The following is a 15300-nucleotide window of genomic DNA, read 5'->3' as shown; positions in this document are numbered from 1 at the left end:
GTTGTGGTGTTTGAGCCCTGAGTGCTCATGTTTTCAAGCTTTTCTCCATTATCATGAGGGCTAGACACTTAATTTGGTTAGCTAGTTTGTTTGTTGTTTTTGTTTTAAGTGAGATTAGCAAGTAACAACATGATTCCAAGAGCTGGGGCTTTACGGACAACACCAAAAATCATGAGATTTGCAACACAACTGTGATAGCTGGCAACCCTGGGTTTATCTTGACTAGGAAGAGTGGCTGAGCTGAGGCTGGGATAAGCTGGCATGTGCTAAACTTGACCGCAACTTGATCTTTAGGTGGGGACTGAGTAAAAACTGAGGCCTACACTGTTGGGTGCCCAATACGAGACCCTGTGGACCTGGCTCCCAGAGGTGCTGAGCACCCACAACCCGCACTGAAGGTCTGCAGAAGCTCAGGAGCTCTGGAAATTGGCACCAATGTGTCTCAAGTTGGACTCTAGAATTGGCCGGAAAACAGGAGGGGGAAAAAAGAAATCAGCTGTTTTGTGAGTGGACATTTCCCCACTTTTCTGGTTGGCATTTGAAATTCAAAACATTTCACCCTGTTCCATAGTTGGTCAAAAAAACAGGAGTCACCAATATGTTATCAAATTCCATCACCATCCCCATTTTTTCCCAGTCAGATTTTGATGACATTTTTAATTGAAATTTGAAGAATTTCAGCCAACCTCAAACATGGAGCCCCCCAAAATCCAAGAGTCCAAGGTGCTGAGGGCTCTCAACTTCTACTGACTGCAGAATCGAGCCTTTGAGAGAATGGGCTGTGGAAAAGGGGGGGTTCATTGAAATGGTAAAGTGCAGTATGAGTTCTTCCTAAAGGGACTCTCCTTTAGGTTCATATTATGCTTTGGGAAATATCTTTCTTTTTTTAAAAAGGCTGCTCCTTTATTAAAAATGCCAACATTTGTATTCCCTCTGCTCACAGTTTAGCTCAGAATGTCCAGTAATCGGACGAGGAAGATAAGCACCCGCTATTTATGGAGCTGCTCACTGTGCCTGAACTCAAGTTTTTAATGGGGAGCCATCCAGAGGAGGAACCAAAGGACCCCTCTTGGAGAGGGCACTATTGTCAGGGCAGCACTGTATTAAAACCATTGGCCCCTGCACTGAAAACACCCGGTGGTTAAATGCCAGCCTGGCCATCATGTAGATGGAAATCCATGTGGCTAAACTCCCCCCGGGCACTGTCTTGAAAACCTGTGGGGCTAAGCCCACCGTGGGTGCCAGATCACAAATTTACCCCTAACCCTCTTAAGTCAGTGAACAGACCATGCTCTATTGTGTAACGTTCACTGGAAAATAAAATCACAGACGATTAGGGATAATGGGACTCCCAAGCGGGTGTCACTGGAAAAGAAGTGCTAGGGAGGAAGTGTTTGCCCGGAAGCTACTTCTGCGCATAATCACACTTGAGTTGCTTCTTCTCTCAGGTTTTAGTCCACTGAAGCTTTCTCAAGGATCTGATTCAGTGACTTCCCCTGCTGCTCCTTCTTACTAAATGGAACTTGTGAAGAACATTTGGAAAAATAGTTTATGTCCCACGTACCACTGTCCATTTGCCAAGAATATTTGCTTATGGGAAGTCTAGGCACCATGCAAGATACTCGCAGAGTGTAACTTTGCCCTTAGTTTCGTAGAACTGGGTGCCACATGGACACCGGCTTCCTTAAGGTGGCCAACATCTGGTTCCAGTGCGTGATGCCCATGCCGCTGGCCGACGGGCCAATGATGACATGGCCAATGTTTTCCGCTCTCCCATCTTCGCAACACTCTGCCACCGTCACCCGGAGAGAGAGATCCTGGAGGGGCACAGGAAACATTACCAATGTCCCATTGCATTATTTATTTCTTTGTATTGAGGTAGCGCCTCGGAGCCCCAGTCACAGACCAGGACCTATTGTGCTAGGCGCTGTACAAACACAGAACAAAAATAGAGTCCCTGCCCCAAAGACCCTACTGCAATCTAAGCACAATTTGATGCCCGATGGCAGTGAAAGGCAAGGGTCAAGTATCATGAGTGAAGTGGTGCTTGAGGTATCCCTGAAAGCACAGTCTCCAAAAATCTCCTGAGAGTAGGTTCTTATGAGACTCAAGGGGCCAAACTCTGAGAAAAGTTTACTGGATTCCAGGGGAGTACAAGCTGGGGAAATTTACGCTAGCACAGTGTGTCTGTGACATCTATTAGACTCACACTCACTTCCCACTTCAGCCCAGACCTGAAGAAGAGCTGTGTGTGGCTCGAAAGCTTGTCTTTCTCACCAATAGAAGTTGGTCCAATAAAGGATATTACCTCCCCCTTGTCTCTGGAATATAGTAAATAATCCTGCCAACAACACACAAGGTGGAATAGTCTCCCGTGGGAGTGCTGGCTCTGCGTAAAAAGCCATAAGCCTTATTTTTGTCACTCAAGTCAGCAGATCTGAATCTGGACACACAGAGGGAGCTGATCTGCTGAGGGACTGGGAACCATGTATACACAGGCCCGTTGCAGAGTAAAAGCCCACTTTAATACTAGCGGATAGGGTAGCTTTGGTTACTGCCTAAGGGGTCAGCATTATGAATAATTAGCACAGGAGAGTGTAACTCAGACCTCAGCCCAAGGAATATTTCCATTGTGTACCGAGTACACAGCAGCCCCTTTCTCGCATGAGCTGAGCAATGGAACCGGCTCCGTGTGAGCCTGCATGCAAAGTGGAGATTACTCTGGTTAGTTTAGCGACCCAGCCCTGCTTTTCATTATGTCCCACGCTACTTCCAAAACAGAAATGTGTTAGTCTCTAAGGTGCCACAAGGACTCCTCGTTGTTTTTGCTGATACAGACTAACACGGCTACCCCTCTGAAACTAAGAAGAAATGAATTGCAGAGACAAGTCCACAGCACATTCTCTCACATCCCAGCCAGCTGCCGGGAACAGACAGGGGACCTGAAGTCAACAGGCGTCTTCCCACAGAGTCCCTTGCTGAGAGTGGCTTGGAGAGAAATGACCCTCCCCTTAAACTCAAGATGGAAAAAACAAGCCCAGCACTACTTCTTCCTACTTAAGGAGCTCCCGCACAAAGCCAGTGCAGTTCTGTTCATGTAGGTGGCTGGGTGGAAGAGCGTTCCAGCAGAATAGTATCTGTCAGCACCACGAGGGCCAGTTTACTCCAGAGTGATGCTGACCTGGTTGTCTATTAAATTCCCCTTTGTAGAAATCCTCCTCTAGAGCTACGACTGCTTTTCAACCAGGCCAACCCCTGAGAGCAGCTGAGCACCAGCTCACAGTGCCCCATGCCGGCTGATGTCACACAGGGTAGCAGACACTCAGCACCCTTCAGGATACAGCCTAGAAACTTTCACTCACAAGGAGCCCGATCCTGCTGAGCAGCCTTCGCTTTCGTTGACTTTACCGGGGGCCCTAGAAATGACCCCAGCAGTTCCCCTCTTTGAAAGCCTTGTCGTTAGAGATGTGTCTGAATGAGACAGCCTGGGTTTTGAGTTCTGGAGCAGTTTAGATCTGGAACTACGCTTTTTGCCTTTCCATACTTACCATGCAAAGTTATGCTCTGTCCATCAGCACTAGACAGAGCGGGTCAGAAAACGATGGTGTGTATTACACAAACATTTCAAAAGAACAAGCATCTTTTCATTTTGTTTGAAACTTTCTGTTAATTGCTTTTTATTTTGCCCTGGTTGTGAAATTTTAAACAACGCGTCATTTTGGTAGGAAAAAAAATAACTGGCTTTCACTTTTTTAAGTCTTTTACTCATTGGAAAAAAAAAGGGGAGGAAAAAGTGGGAGCAAGTGGGTTCCTCCCCCACTGAAATGAAACTTTCTGGAAATTTCTAGGGGAAAAAAAGGGTCAATAAAAGAATCCTTTGGATCAAAATGTAAGTTTTTCATGAAAACTTCCACTTTGGTTGAAAAAAGCATTTTCCACTGAAAAAAAGTTTTTGTGGGAAATTTCCAACCAGTTCTAATCAACATGTTTCTGATTCATGCCTTGGTATTTATTCAGTTCCCTTACGTTTCAAGAGCGCGACTGCATTACTGACACTCAGAGAGACGACATTCCCTTTGCCTGCCAAGGCTTCCACTTGCTGCCTTTGCTCCAGAGCCGTGGCCCACTGAAGACAATTGCCAGATCTTGCTCCAATCAGTCAGTGAGCAGTAGACCCAGCTATTCCATTTGTTTGGCATGGCCGACTTTCATTCAAAAAGCCCATCTCTCCCAAATGTTCAACCACAAATTCCCTTGTTACAGGCTGGAATCATTTACATGGGATGGACGTCAGGCTAAGCAGAGGGCAATTTCCTGCATTCCCTTCCCTACACAGAGCTCCAGTCCCACGTTTGCTTCTTCACAGCCATCAGGGACTGCATCTCTACCCGTCTCTCGTAGATAGCTGTATAGCCCCATCACCGACGCACCTCCCAGTCTTTAATGTACTTATCCTTACAGCACCACTGGGTGGTGGGAATTGCTATTAGTGCCATTTTACAGATGGGGTACTGAGATGGCACAGCGAGACTAAGTGACTTGCCCAAGGTCACATAGAAAGTCTGTGGCGGAGCAGGGAACTGCACCTGGGTTTCCTGAGCCGCAGCCTAGCCCCCTAACCACTGATCCACCCTTCCTGTCTCCTGAGTCCTTGGACTTATTGAAGCTGATTTTCTGAGATTTCCTCTCCCAGTTGTTTTGAAAAGTCTCAAGTGTGTTTCATCGGCACCTGCAGCTTTATACGCTACAGCTCTAGCTTTCACTCACTGCCGCTCTAGCCATTTTCACTGACACATTCATTTCCTTTCTCTTTGTCCAATTCTCCCTGATCTCAGCGTTATCACCCTCACGGTGGGAGGAACAGGAGGAAACCCCTGGCGATGTTGTTATGGCGACCATACCTTAATAGGCTCTTTCCTGTTTCCATGCCATTGAAGAAAGCTTCCTCCTTATTATCTGTCCTTTGAAGGTGTCTCCTTCAGACACGTTTATTAGCTGCTAACACCAGAGCCTCTGACTTGCTAAATGAAATTACTCTCTGCTTTCAAGACGGGCAGTGATCCTGGTTAGATCTCAGCCATCGACCCTCCTGTTTCAGCTGCAGGATTTAATTTTAATGTTTCTCTGATTTGCACCAGGAAACTCACTGCCCGAATCTCTTCCCTGATATAAGAAGCAGTCAAACTCCAGGAGATTTCAGAAAAATGTAAATGTCAGGCTAAGGATGAGTGAAGATTTACAGCTCAGTCTGTAGTTCTAGTTACATACTCAGGCCCTGGTGTACTGTAATTTCCGTGATGTGGGGGAGGAGGGAAGGTGCAGTCTTGAATGCACCCTGTTGGGTAGACCCAAGAGGCAGGTTTGGGTGGATCTCATGAACGGTGTAAAGTTTTCTGGCTTAAAAAAAAAAAAAAAAAGTTACAACTCTTCAGTCTGCCCTTGACTGGGAAGTTCTCACCTGTAGGACGATTGCGGGCACTGAGAAAATCATGGCCTCATTAAACACCGGATTTGTGTCACCTCTCTTCGCAGCTGTCTTCTTCTTGCTGATCTTCCTCCCGTCCTGAAGCAAGTACACTTTGACGAAAGGATCTGTTTGGACAATGGGAAACAAAGGACCATCATTCATTCACCAACCCTCCTCCACCCATAAGCAGAGACAATGCTGAGTGAGCGCAGGGATCACGGCGCCTCAGGGAAAAGGGGTATACGCACAGTAGCTCAGAGATGATGTGTAACTGGTCATGGGGAGGCATATGACTTCTCCATGCATTGCCTCTGCAGGGTGCGGGGTGGGAGTGACTGAGGGGCATGGGAGGGGGCAGGAAGAGACGGACATGTTCCTGTCCATTTGCCCTGCTCTCCCCCTCTCTCTAACACCCTTGGCGAGGCCCTTCTCTCCCCCACCTTTGCTCCCCATGGCCCCTCCGCTCCCAGCCAGCCCCACAGCGGCTAGTGCGCCGCATCCTGAACCCCACCCCAGCGCGGAGAAACCGCAACCAAGTTTAGGAAAGCGCTGACATTGCAAAAGCCTGCCCCGGGCCAGTGGGCGGCATTTCAGTACAGGTGCTGCTAGCCCCTGCCTGGAGGTGCCGCCCCTCTCCCGGTGAGGTGAGGCGGGCAGGGGCTGGAGCAATGAGCGCAGGGCACCACAGAGCAGGTGACAGCGTAGGCCATTACTAACAAGGATGGAGCACAGCTCTCGGAGCGTGGGGGTTGCTGGACTTGGGATAAGCTGACAAGTGGGGCTCACGGCTGAGGTGAGTCAAGGGGTGGATCCCTGTCGTACAGGGCTGGCATCCCTGAACGTTCATCCCTAGCGGGGCACGTCCCACATTTTGAAAATCTCTGAATAGAAGCTGTTGCTAAATGAAAGGCAGATATCGGGGGGGGGAGGACATAACCCCCCCCCACACACACACACACGTTGCCTCTGCATTAGCTCTTTGGGACAGGGACCATCTGTTTGCACTGTGGTTGTACAGCGCCAAGCACAGCGGGGTCCTGGTCCGTGACTGGGGCTACCAGGCACTACCACAAAAATAAATAATGTAACCTGTTAATATGCCTGGGGGTGACTTGAATAAACTCCCCATTCACCTGTGGCAGAACAGGCCCTTCCCATTTAACTAGGGGACCCCTGGTGACTATAATGAGGCAATAGAAAAACTGTGCCTGTGAGCAATGCTGCCTCCTAGTGGCTGAGCAGTACAGAGATTAAGTGCAGTGCCTAGCGCAATGCGGCCCTGTCTCTATTTGGGACCAACACACTACAAACAGTAAATAACAACTGCCGTTGCTAGCAGCTCTACGCAGGGCCGACGAGAGGGGGAGGAAGCTGGTACAAATTACTGGGTCCCGGCGGTCCGGAAGGGGGCCCGGGGCCCAGCTTCCCCCGCCTCTTGTCAGCCCTGTTTAGCCGGTCCGCCCTTGCTGGGGGGCCCAAAAAAATTCCGGAAGGGGTCCCGGGGCCCGGCTTTCTCCCTCCCCCCTCTTGTCGGCCCTGTTTAGCCGGTCCGCCCTTGCTGGGGGGCCCGAAAATTTTTTTTCACCAGGGCCCGAACCCGCTCTTGGCGGCCCTGGCTCTACATGATCCCCTTGGCTCAAGTGCAAGAGGCCTGAGGTTTTGGAGCTCAAGTTCTGGGCTTCTCGTCTGAGCTCCCCAGAGCTACAGCTGATTTAACAGGTGTGGAGTGCCTGGACTCACTGCAGCACTTCAAGCACTAATACAGCGGAGATGCACCCTGGGCAGCAGTTCTAGCAGGGGAAGCTGCAGGCAGGGCGGAGCTGCACGGAGCTGGCCTCTGGCCGGAGCTGCTCTTTCATGGCCTCGCACTCACCTGCTGTCATTTTGCTGTTGGTCCACACGAGGTTTTTGGCTTTAACCACAACGACCGTCAGCCTCTCCGCTGTGGGTAGGTAACTAAGAGACAGCAGGATCTCTCCCACCGAGTCAACTGCCTGCAGGGCACGTAAGGCACCATCCGTCACCCAACAGCAATCCTCGGCAGAAATGACTCATTCACAGATAAGAGGGGCAGGAGAAATAGCTATCTGGCAGGGAAAGCTTTTCCCTGAACGAGGACAGAAGCCAGGCAGTGTAGCTATAGCCTACAGAGGCTGACCTAGTGGTTAGAGGCCAGCACTGGGACTCAGGAGACCTCAATTCTCTGCTCTGCTACAAACTGCCTGTGTGACCATGGGCAATTCACAGAGGGTTTGCCCATGCTATGGGGTGGCTGTGTCACTGTAGCCCCATAGTGTAGATGTGCGCGACAATGGGAAAAAGCTGTAGTCACTTCACCTCCCAAGTAATGGGAGCTAGGTGGACAGAAGCAGTCTTCTATCAACGTACACTGGGGGCTCGGGCTGGCAGAGCTACAGTGCTCAAGGGAGTGGACTTTTCACCTCCGAGAGTCTAAGCTCTAAGTGTAGACCAGGCCTTAGTCTCTGTGTCGCAATTCTTGCAGATGGGGAAAATAGCACTTTTCTACCTCACAGCAGTGTGGCATGAATAACTACATGGAAGGTTATGAGGAGCTCAGATAATATGGTGTGGAGCCCACATAAGTACCTCAGAAAGATAAGTGTCATCTTCATGTGTGACATCCAACTGTCATTGATGGTGGCAAAAGTAGAGGGAAATCCTGATCACTTCCCTCTATTCTCCTTTCTACCTTGCCCCCACACTGGGAGAAACAGGGGTCACATTGATTAAACCAAAAGGCAGCGGGCTGGATTCTCACTGGTGTAAATGCTGACTCACACCAGCTGAGGATCTGCCAGTGAATCTAAACGCAGAAGAGGAAACACTATTTCACCTCAGCCTTTGGAGGTCAATGAGACAAATATTTTCACTGCTTTTCAGAAGTCAAGGACTCTTACTGAATTGAGCTGGGCCTGAGCCAACCCCAGAACCAAACACCTGAACACTTGGGAAATTTGGGTCTGGACCTCAGCGTTGGCTGGCCCTGGCTCCTCCCCATGAATTACAATTTGAGCTCTGCAAGTTGAGATAAGGACGCTCATGCTTCAGGGTGTCAGCTGATGGCCTGCAGGGAGAAGGAGGGAATTGCTCCTCCCAGGTGTATCATTACACAATTGGTAAGGTGCATTATGAGGGCAAGGGGCTGGTTTCATCTCGCTCCACAGCAGGAAGTGTTGGCCATTGCCATGCCACTGCACAGGAAGGATGACCAGATCTGGAGTGACATCATATCCTGTTTTCCCCGCTGAGCCTCCAGATCTTGTGCTTCAGCATCAGCTCTGGTTTCCAAACCCAGCAGTAAAGATGAAATTGTCTCACACTTCATGCACTGGACAGCTCCCGCTGGGGAGGTAATCAAACCCAGCACTGCCTGTGGCTGACCCAGTAAGTACAGAAAATACAGCGCTTATCTTTCATGCCCCACTACCTCCTTTTCAGGGAGCCCAGCTGGGACCAGCATGCAGACAACGAGCGCTTACCTTGTTCATGTCCTGCAGATAGAGCCAAGCATTGAATGGGCGGCTGGCCAGATCCAAGTCCAACAGCTTCAGCTCTGCTACCCCGGTGCTGATGTTCCTCTCGTCCTCATCAATGCCAAAGACAGAAAATCTCAAGCTGTTTTCCTCCAGCGCAGACGGGTCCAAGGGGATGGAAAACTTCTCATCAAAGAAGACAGAAAAGGCACTCCTTTGAATCTGCCGAGAGAAAGGAAGGTTCAACACTACGGCTGCAGGAGACGAACATACTACTAGGGAGAGTTACTTGGGGGAGGGTGTTCTCCTTTTAAGAACCGCTGAGACCACCTGGAAAGCTCTGAAAAAGATTCCCTTCCCAGGCAGTAAGTTAGCAGTTTAGTACATCTCTAAGTGGCCGGAACCATGGGTTCAAATCCCACCAGGATTGACCCAGCCCTATGTACTTCTGGGGTAGAGACAGCTAGAGCTTCATGCAGTTTACTGGGTGGGAGGATCTGCCCACACAAGACCTTAAGAACCAAGGTTCTCTTTGGTTCTGTTGGTAGAAAGTCAGGGCAAAGTTTTCAAAGGGGCTGTCCACTGATGCTTGTTTTGCCAGCCTCACAGCTATCCTCCCACAATGTGCTAGTTATGTGCTTACACTGCCATTGGTGACACCAGACATATCTGTGCTCTACCTCACAGGGAACCAGGAGGCTTAGGTAGTTCCTGTGTGTAAAGTGCTTCGATAAAAGGGGCAATCAAGGGTAGGAAAGTCCTTGTGTGAGGAGCAGAATTAAAGCAAGTTACTGCACCTAAAGGATGGCTCCTTGCTCCAGATGGAGGATGGATGGAGTCCTAGAGGACTGGAGGAGGGCAAACATAGCACCTATCTTTAAAAGGGGGAACAAAAAGGATTCAGGGAATTATAGACCAGCCAGTCGAACTTTGTTACTTGGAAAGATACTGGAACAAATTATTAAAGAATCAATTTGTAAGCACCTAGAGGATAATAGGGTGATAAGTAATAACCAACATGGATTTGTCAAGAATAAATCATGCCAAACCAACCTAGTTTCCTTCTTTGATGGGTTACTGGCCTAGTGGATGGGGGAAAGCCACAGACACGATTTATCTGGAGAAACGTGGTCTAGATGAAATTACTATAAAGTGGGTGCACGACTGTTGGAAAACCATACTCAAATCGTAGTTATCAATGGTTTGCAGTCAAACTGGGAGGATGTATCTCATGGGGTCACAAGGGGCTATTCTGGAACCAGTACTATTCAATGTTTTCATTAATGACTAGGACAATGGAGTGAAGAGCACGCTTATAAAATGTGCAGATGACACCAAGCTGAAGGAGGGGTTGCTAGCACTTCAGAGGGCAGGATTAGAATTCAAAATAATCTTGATAAATTGGAGAATTGGTCTGAAATCAACAAGATGAAAGTCAATGAAGACAAGTGCAAAGTACTACACTTAGGAAGGAAAAATCAAACGCACAGCTACAAAATGGGGAATAACTGGCCAGATGACAGACCTGCAGAAAAGGATCTCAGGGTTAAAGTGGCTCACAAATTGATTATGAGTCAACAATGTGATGCAATTGCAAAAAAGACTAATATCATTTTGGGATGTATTAACAGGGGTGTTGTATGTAAGACACAGGAGGTAATCGTCCTGCTCTACTCAGCACTGGTGGGACCTCAGCTGGAGTAGTGTGTCCAGTTTTGGGCCCTACACTTTGAGAAAGATGTGAACAAATTGGAAAGGATCCAGAGGAGAGCAACAAAAATGATAAAAGATTTAGAAAATGTGATCTATGAGGAAAGGTTAAAAAAATCAGCATGTAGTCCTGAGAAAAGAAGGCTGAAGGGAGAACCTGACATGTCTTCAAATACATTACGGCCTGTTATAAAGCGACTGGTGAGCAATTGTTGTCCATGTTTGCAAGGTAGGACAAGAAGTAATGGGCTTAATGTGCAGCAAGGGAGATTTAGGTTAGATATTAGGAAAAGCTTTCTAACTATAAGGATAGTTATGTACTGGAACAGGTTAGTGATGGAGCTTGTGGAATCCCCATCATTGGAAATTTTTAAGAACAGGTTAGATAAACACCCATCAGGGATGGTCTAGGTCAGGGGTTGGCAACCTGCGGCACATGTGCCAAAGGCAGCACGCAAGCCAATTTTTAGTGGCACTCTGCTGCCAGTTGGGGTCCCGACCGCCGGCCCCGCTCAGCCCGCTGCCAGTCTGGGGTTCCAGCCACCGGCCCCCTGCCAGCCGGGGTCCTGGCCACTGGTGCCGCTCAGCCCGCTGCCAGCCTGGGATACCAGCCACCAGCCCCGCTCACCTCGCTGCACTATTATTTACTTTACATACAACAATAGTTTAGTTATGTAATATAGACTTATAGAGAGAGACCTTCTAAAAACATTAAAATGTATTACTGGCACGGGAAACCTTAAATTACAGTGAATAAATGAAGACTTGGCACCCCACTTCTGAAAGGTTGCCGACCCCTGCTCTAGGTTTACTTGGTCCCTCTTCAGTACGGAGGGCTGGACTAGATGATCTCTCGAGATCCCTTCCAGCCCTACATTTCTATGATTCGATGGGGAAATTGAACTGGACTTGCAAGGCAGCTAAATAAGCAAATCAAGGTACATTAGGGCAGTGGCTCTCAACCTTTCCAGACCACTCTCCCCTTTTAGATTTGTCTTGCAAACCCCCAAGTTTCACCTCACTTAAAAATGACTTGCTTACAAAATCAGACATAAAAATACAAAAGTGTCCCAGCACGCTATTACTGAACAATTGCTGACTTTCTCATTTTGACCACAGAATCACAAAATAAGTCGACTGGAATATAAACATTGTACTTACATTTCAATGTATAGTATGTAGAGCAGTATAAACAAGTCATTGTATGAAATTTTAGTTTGTACTGACTTCGCTAGTGCGTTTTCTGTAGCCTGCTGTAAAATTAGACAAATATCTAGATGAGTTGATGTACCCCCTGGAAGACCTCTGCGTACCCCCAAGGGTATGTGCACCCCTGGTGGAGAACCACTGCATTAGGGGAAAGAGGAGATGGCGGAGACTCTTGAGACATAGCTTTTTTCTCCTGTGACATGAGACTGTGGTGAGGTTGTTATATTAATGAGCACTAGGTCATCCCTAAATTCCTCCTGTATAAGCATACTATGATTCCACAGGGCGAGAGCAAAATCACAAGCCTGTTCCATAGCAATAGCTGTCCCCACATTAGTGCAGAAATTTCAAAATAGGACTGAAGGAAGCACTCCAGGAGAGAGCTGCTGATGCAGAGAAGGTTAGGGATTGCTGAGCAATCACTATTACACAACTCCTGAAATGAAGCGGGGGGGATGCAGTGTGTGGAGCACAGGTAGGCTCTGCACCAGCCTTCTCCGTGTGTGTGTGTGTGAGAGAGAGAGTGAGAGAGATGGGGAAGCTCTAGAGACACCAAGGCTTAAAGGAACCTTGGGAAGGGCAGTCAGAGAACCCCACCAGATGCGGTATTAACAAGTGATCCCCCTCCCAAGTAGTGGGGCATTTGCGGGGGGGAGGAGTCTGTTCGATCCCTCCCCCCATTGCTGGTTCCCTCTCCAGGTGACACCACAGCATGCAACAGACCAGCCAGAGAACAGAGTGGAGGAGAGGGGTTTGCTGACCTACCAGGACATCATCTTGTGAGGTGCTGAGTATCTTCCACTGAAATCTGTGTGGGTTGTGGGTGCTCAGAACCGGGCAGGATGTGTGCGTGTGCAAGGAAACGTGGGAATGTAGGGGCAGGAGGGAGGATAAATGGAGGGGGAGAGTGTGCGGGGGAATGGGAGGAGAGAAACGGGCCCCTTCCCACTAAAGTGCCATAATAGGTGGCCTACCAGCTGCAGAGGGTCCGACGTGGCTCCTCAGAGACTCTCAGTGCTACTAGGGGATCAGAAGAATGGGTCCTGTGGCAAGAGCTCCCTCTGCCTCCCCAACATTCCCAGGGACACTTAGGACTGAGCGATGGACTCCCATTGACTGTGCATGTGGCAGCATGTGGTGTTCGCCCGAGGCTGCTGCACTGGGCTAGCGCCAGTGAAACCTGCCTGACTAAACAGAACCTTGGCCTGTGTTTCCTGCATCCACTTCCATTCCCTGGGCTGCAGGCTGGAGGAGACGTGATCCTGTCTCGTGGGGTTCCCCCCACTCCTCTAGCTACCTGGGTAAGCCATTCCAGGAGGGACTCGGTGGTCAAAAATTTGACGTTTTAATTTTTTCCCTTTTCTCTGCTTCCTGTCCTAAAGCAAGGCCTGATCCTACACACCCTTATCCCTGCCCATAGTCCTTCACTCATGGGAGTTGGCTTAAGAGACCACCTGTGAGAGTTTGCAGGATCGGCTCCCTGTTGTGTAGCAGTGCTGTGCACTATTAAGACCTGTCATCCTCCAGCCCAGAGGTGGCCGCATTTCAATGGCAGGCAGAGAAATGCCTGGATTAGGGTTGCCAACTTTCTAATTGCATAAAACCGAACACCCTAGCCCCAACCCTTCCCCCAGGTCCCAACCCCTTCCCCAAGGCCCTGCCCCCCCCGCTCACTACATTCCCCCTTCCTCAGTGGCTCACTCTCCCCCACCCTCACTCACTTTCACGGGGCTGGGGCAGGGGATTGGGGTGTGGGAGGGCTCTAACTGGGGGTACAGGCTCTGGGGTGGGGCCAGAAATGAGGGGTTCAGGGTGCAGGAGGGGGCTCCAGGCTGGGGCGGGGTGCAGGAGGGGGTGAGGGCTCCGGATAGGGTTGCGGGTTCTGGGGTGGAGCCAGAGATGGGAGGGGGCTCTGTGCTGGGGCAGGGGGTTGGGGTGCAGGGGGGTGAGGGCTCCATCTGAGGTTGCAGGCTCTGGCGTGGGGCCAGGGATGAGGTGTTTGGGGGGGCTCAGGGCTGGTGCAGGGGGTGCGAGCTTACCTCCGGCGGCTCCCAGCCAGCAGCGCAGTGGGGGGGGCTAAGGCAGGCTTCCTGCGCCCCAGAAGCGGCTGGCTCCTAGGCAGAGGTGCGACAGGCGGCTTTGCGCGCTGCTCTCGCTTGCAGGTGCCGCCACCGCAGCTCCTATTGGCCACGGTTCCCGGCCAATGGGAGTGCAGAGCTGATGCTCAGGGTGGGGACAGCACGCAGAGCTGCCTGCCAGCAACCTACTGGCTGCTTCCGGAGCACAGCGCGGAGCCAGGACAGGTAGGGACTAGCCTGCCTTACCTCTGCAGCACCGCCGACTGGACTTTTAATGGCCTGGTCAGCGGTGCTGACTGGAGCCGCCAGGGTCCCTTTTCGACCGGGTGTTCCGGTCGAAAACCAGACATCTGGTCACCCTATCCTGGATGCCTGGGGTTGGCTGTCTGGGATCCTTCTGGAAGAAATCTGCTGTAGAACAGAAGATCTATGATGATGTATAAAGTTATTTATCTCATGAGAAGGTGAGTTGTACCCAGTGCTGTATTCTCTCGCTTTAGTATCTGCTTGGCTAATGGATTTTAATATCACACGTTTAACTGAAAAGAACAAGTAATTAGAAGAGGAGCAAACTAGCAGCCAGCAATTCAGCTGATGCAAGCCAGCCTCTCTCTCTCTGGTGAAGTCAATGGGGTTATTTCCACCAGCTGAGGATCTGGCCCCTGAAAGCATGTGTCCCTGTGAGCCTCTCCCATGCCTTTCTCTGGCGATGCCTCTGGGCTTCCTGACTCTCCTTGTGCTGTTTATTTTCTGACTGCTTGGAGATTGCTCCTCAGATCTGCAGTGCCAGGGGGTGGCTCCCCAGCTGCAGCCTGCATGCCAGCACATCCGGAGAGCACTCGGATTCCCTGCCACGTGCTCCCTTGGCCTCTCCGGAGAGAATTCCTCACCCTCCCTGCAGGGCAGGTTTACAGGGAACTTACACCTGCCCTCTGGGTAAAATCCAGTGGTGGATTTAGAGTTAGTGGGGCCCTGTGCTCAGTTTCATTTTGGGGGCCCCTCCTTGGGACCCAGCCAAGAAAAAGAACATTCTCTCCTATCTGACCCCCCTGCCCCCGTTTTTCATTCTTTTTTTTCTTCATCCTCCTCCTATAAGTAATAGCAAGTAAATGAAAACAAAGTGAGGTACCTTGATTGTTTTTGTAGTCTAACTTATTTTTCCACAGACCACTTGAAAATTGCTGAGGGTCTCGGCGGACCACTTAATGATCTTTCCAAATATTGTTTGTACCGTTAGCTAACTACTGTAAAGTGCTTTGGATAAGAGCGCTTTATAAAAAAAATGTGAAAAAACATTGGGGTGCAGGGTCTGGCCAGGAGTTAGGATGTGGGAGGGGGCTCA

General features: G+C 49.8%; 1 protein-coding gene across 3 annotated transcripts in view; it reads right to left on the bottom strand.

Annotated features, from left to right (window-relative positions):
- Positions 1-394: 394 nt before the first annotated feature.
- Positions 395-15300, bottom strand: part of SYT12 (synaptotagmin 12) — a 54446-nt gene continuing 39540 nt past the window's right edge. For all 3 annotated transcript variants that reach the window (XM_024201379.3, XM_024201380.3, XM_029912840.1), the window contains 4 exons: positions 8968-9183; positions 7341-7461; positions 5459-5592; positions 395-1817 (listed from right to left, as the gene is read on the bottom strand). In XM_024201379.3, coding sequence (XP_024057147.1) covers positions 1644-1817; positions 5459-5592; positions 7341-7461; positions 8968-9183 — 645 coding nt within the window. In that variant the 3' untranslated portion in view covers positions 395-1643. The remainder of the gene's footprint in view (positions 1818-5458; positions 5593-7340; positions 7462-8967; positions 9184-15300) is intronic.

The sequence above is a fragment of the Terrapene carolina genome, unplaced genomic scaffold (genome assembly GCF_002925995.2).
Source record: "Terrapene carolina triunguis isolate 2854851 unplaced genomic scaffold, T_m_triunguis-2.0 Scaffold261, whole genome shotgun sequence".
Classification (NCBI taxonomy): domain Eukaryota; kingdom Metazoa; phylum Chordata; order Testudines; family Emydidae; genus Terrapene; species Terrapene triunguis.
Note: the sequence above shows the minus strand (reverse complement) of the source record. Positions and strands in the feature narration are given on the sequence as shown.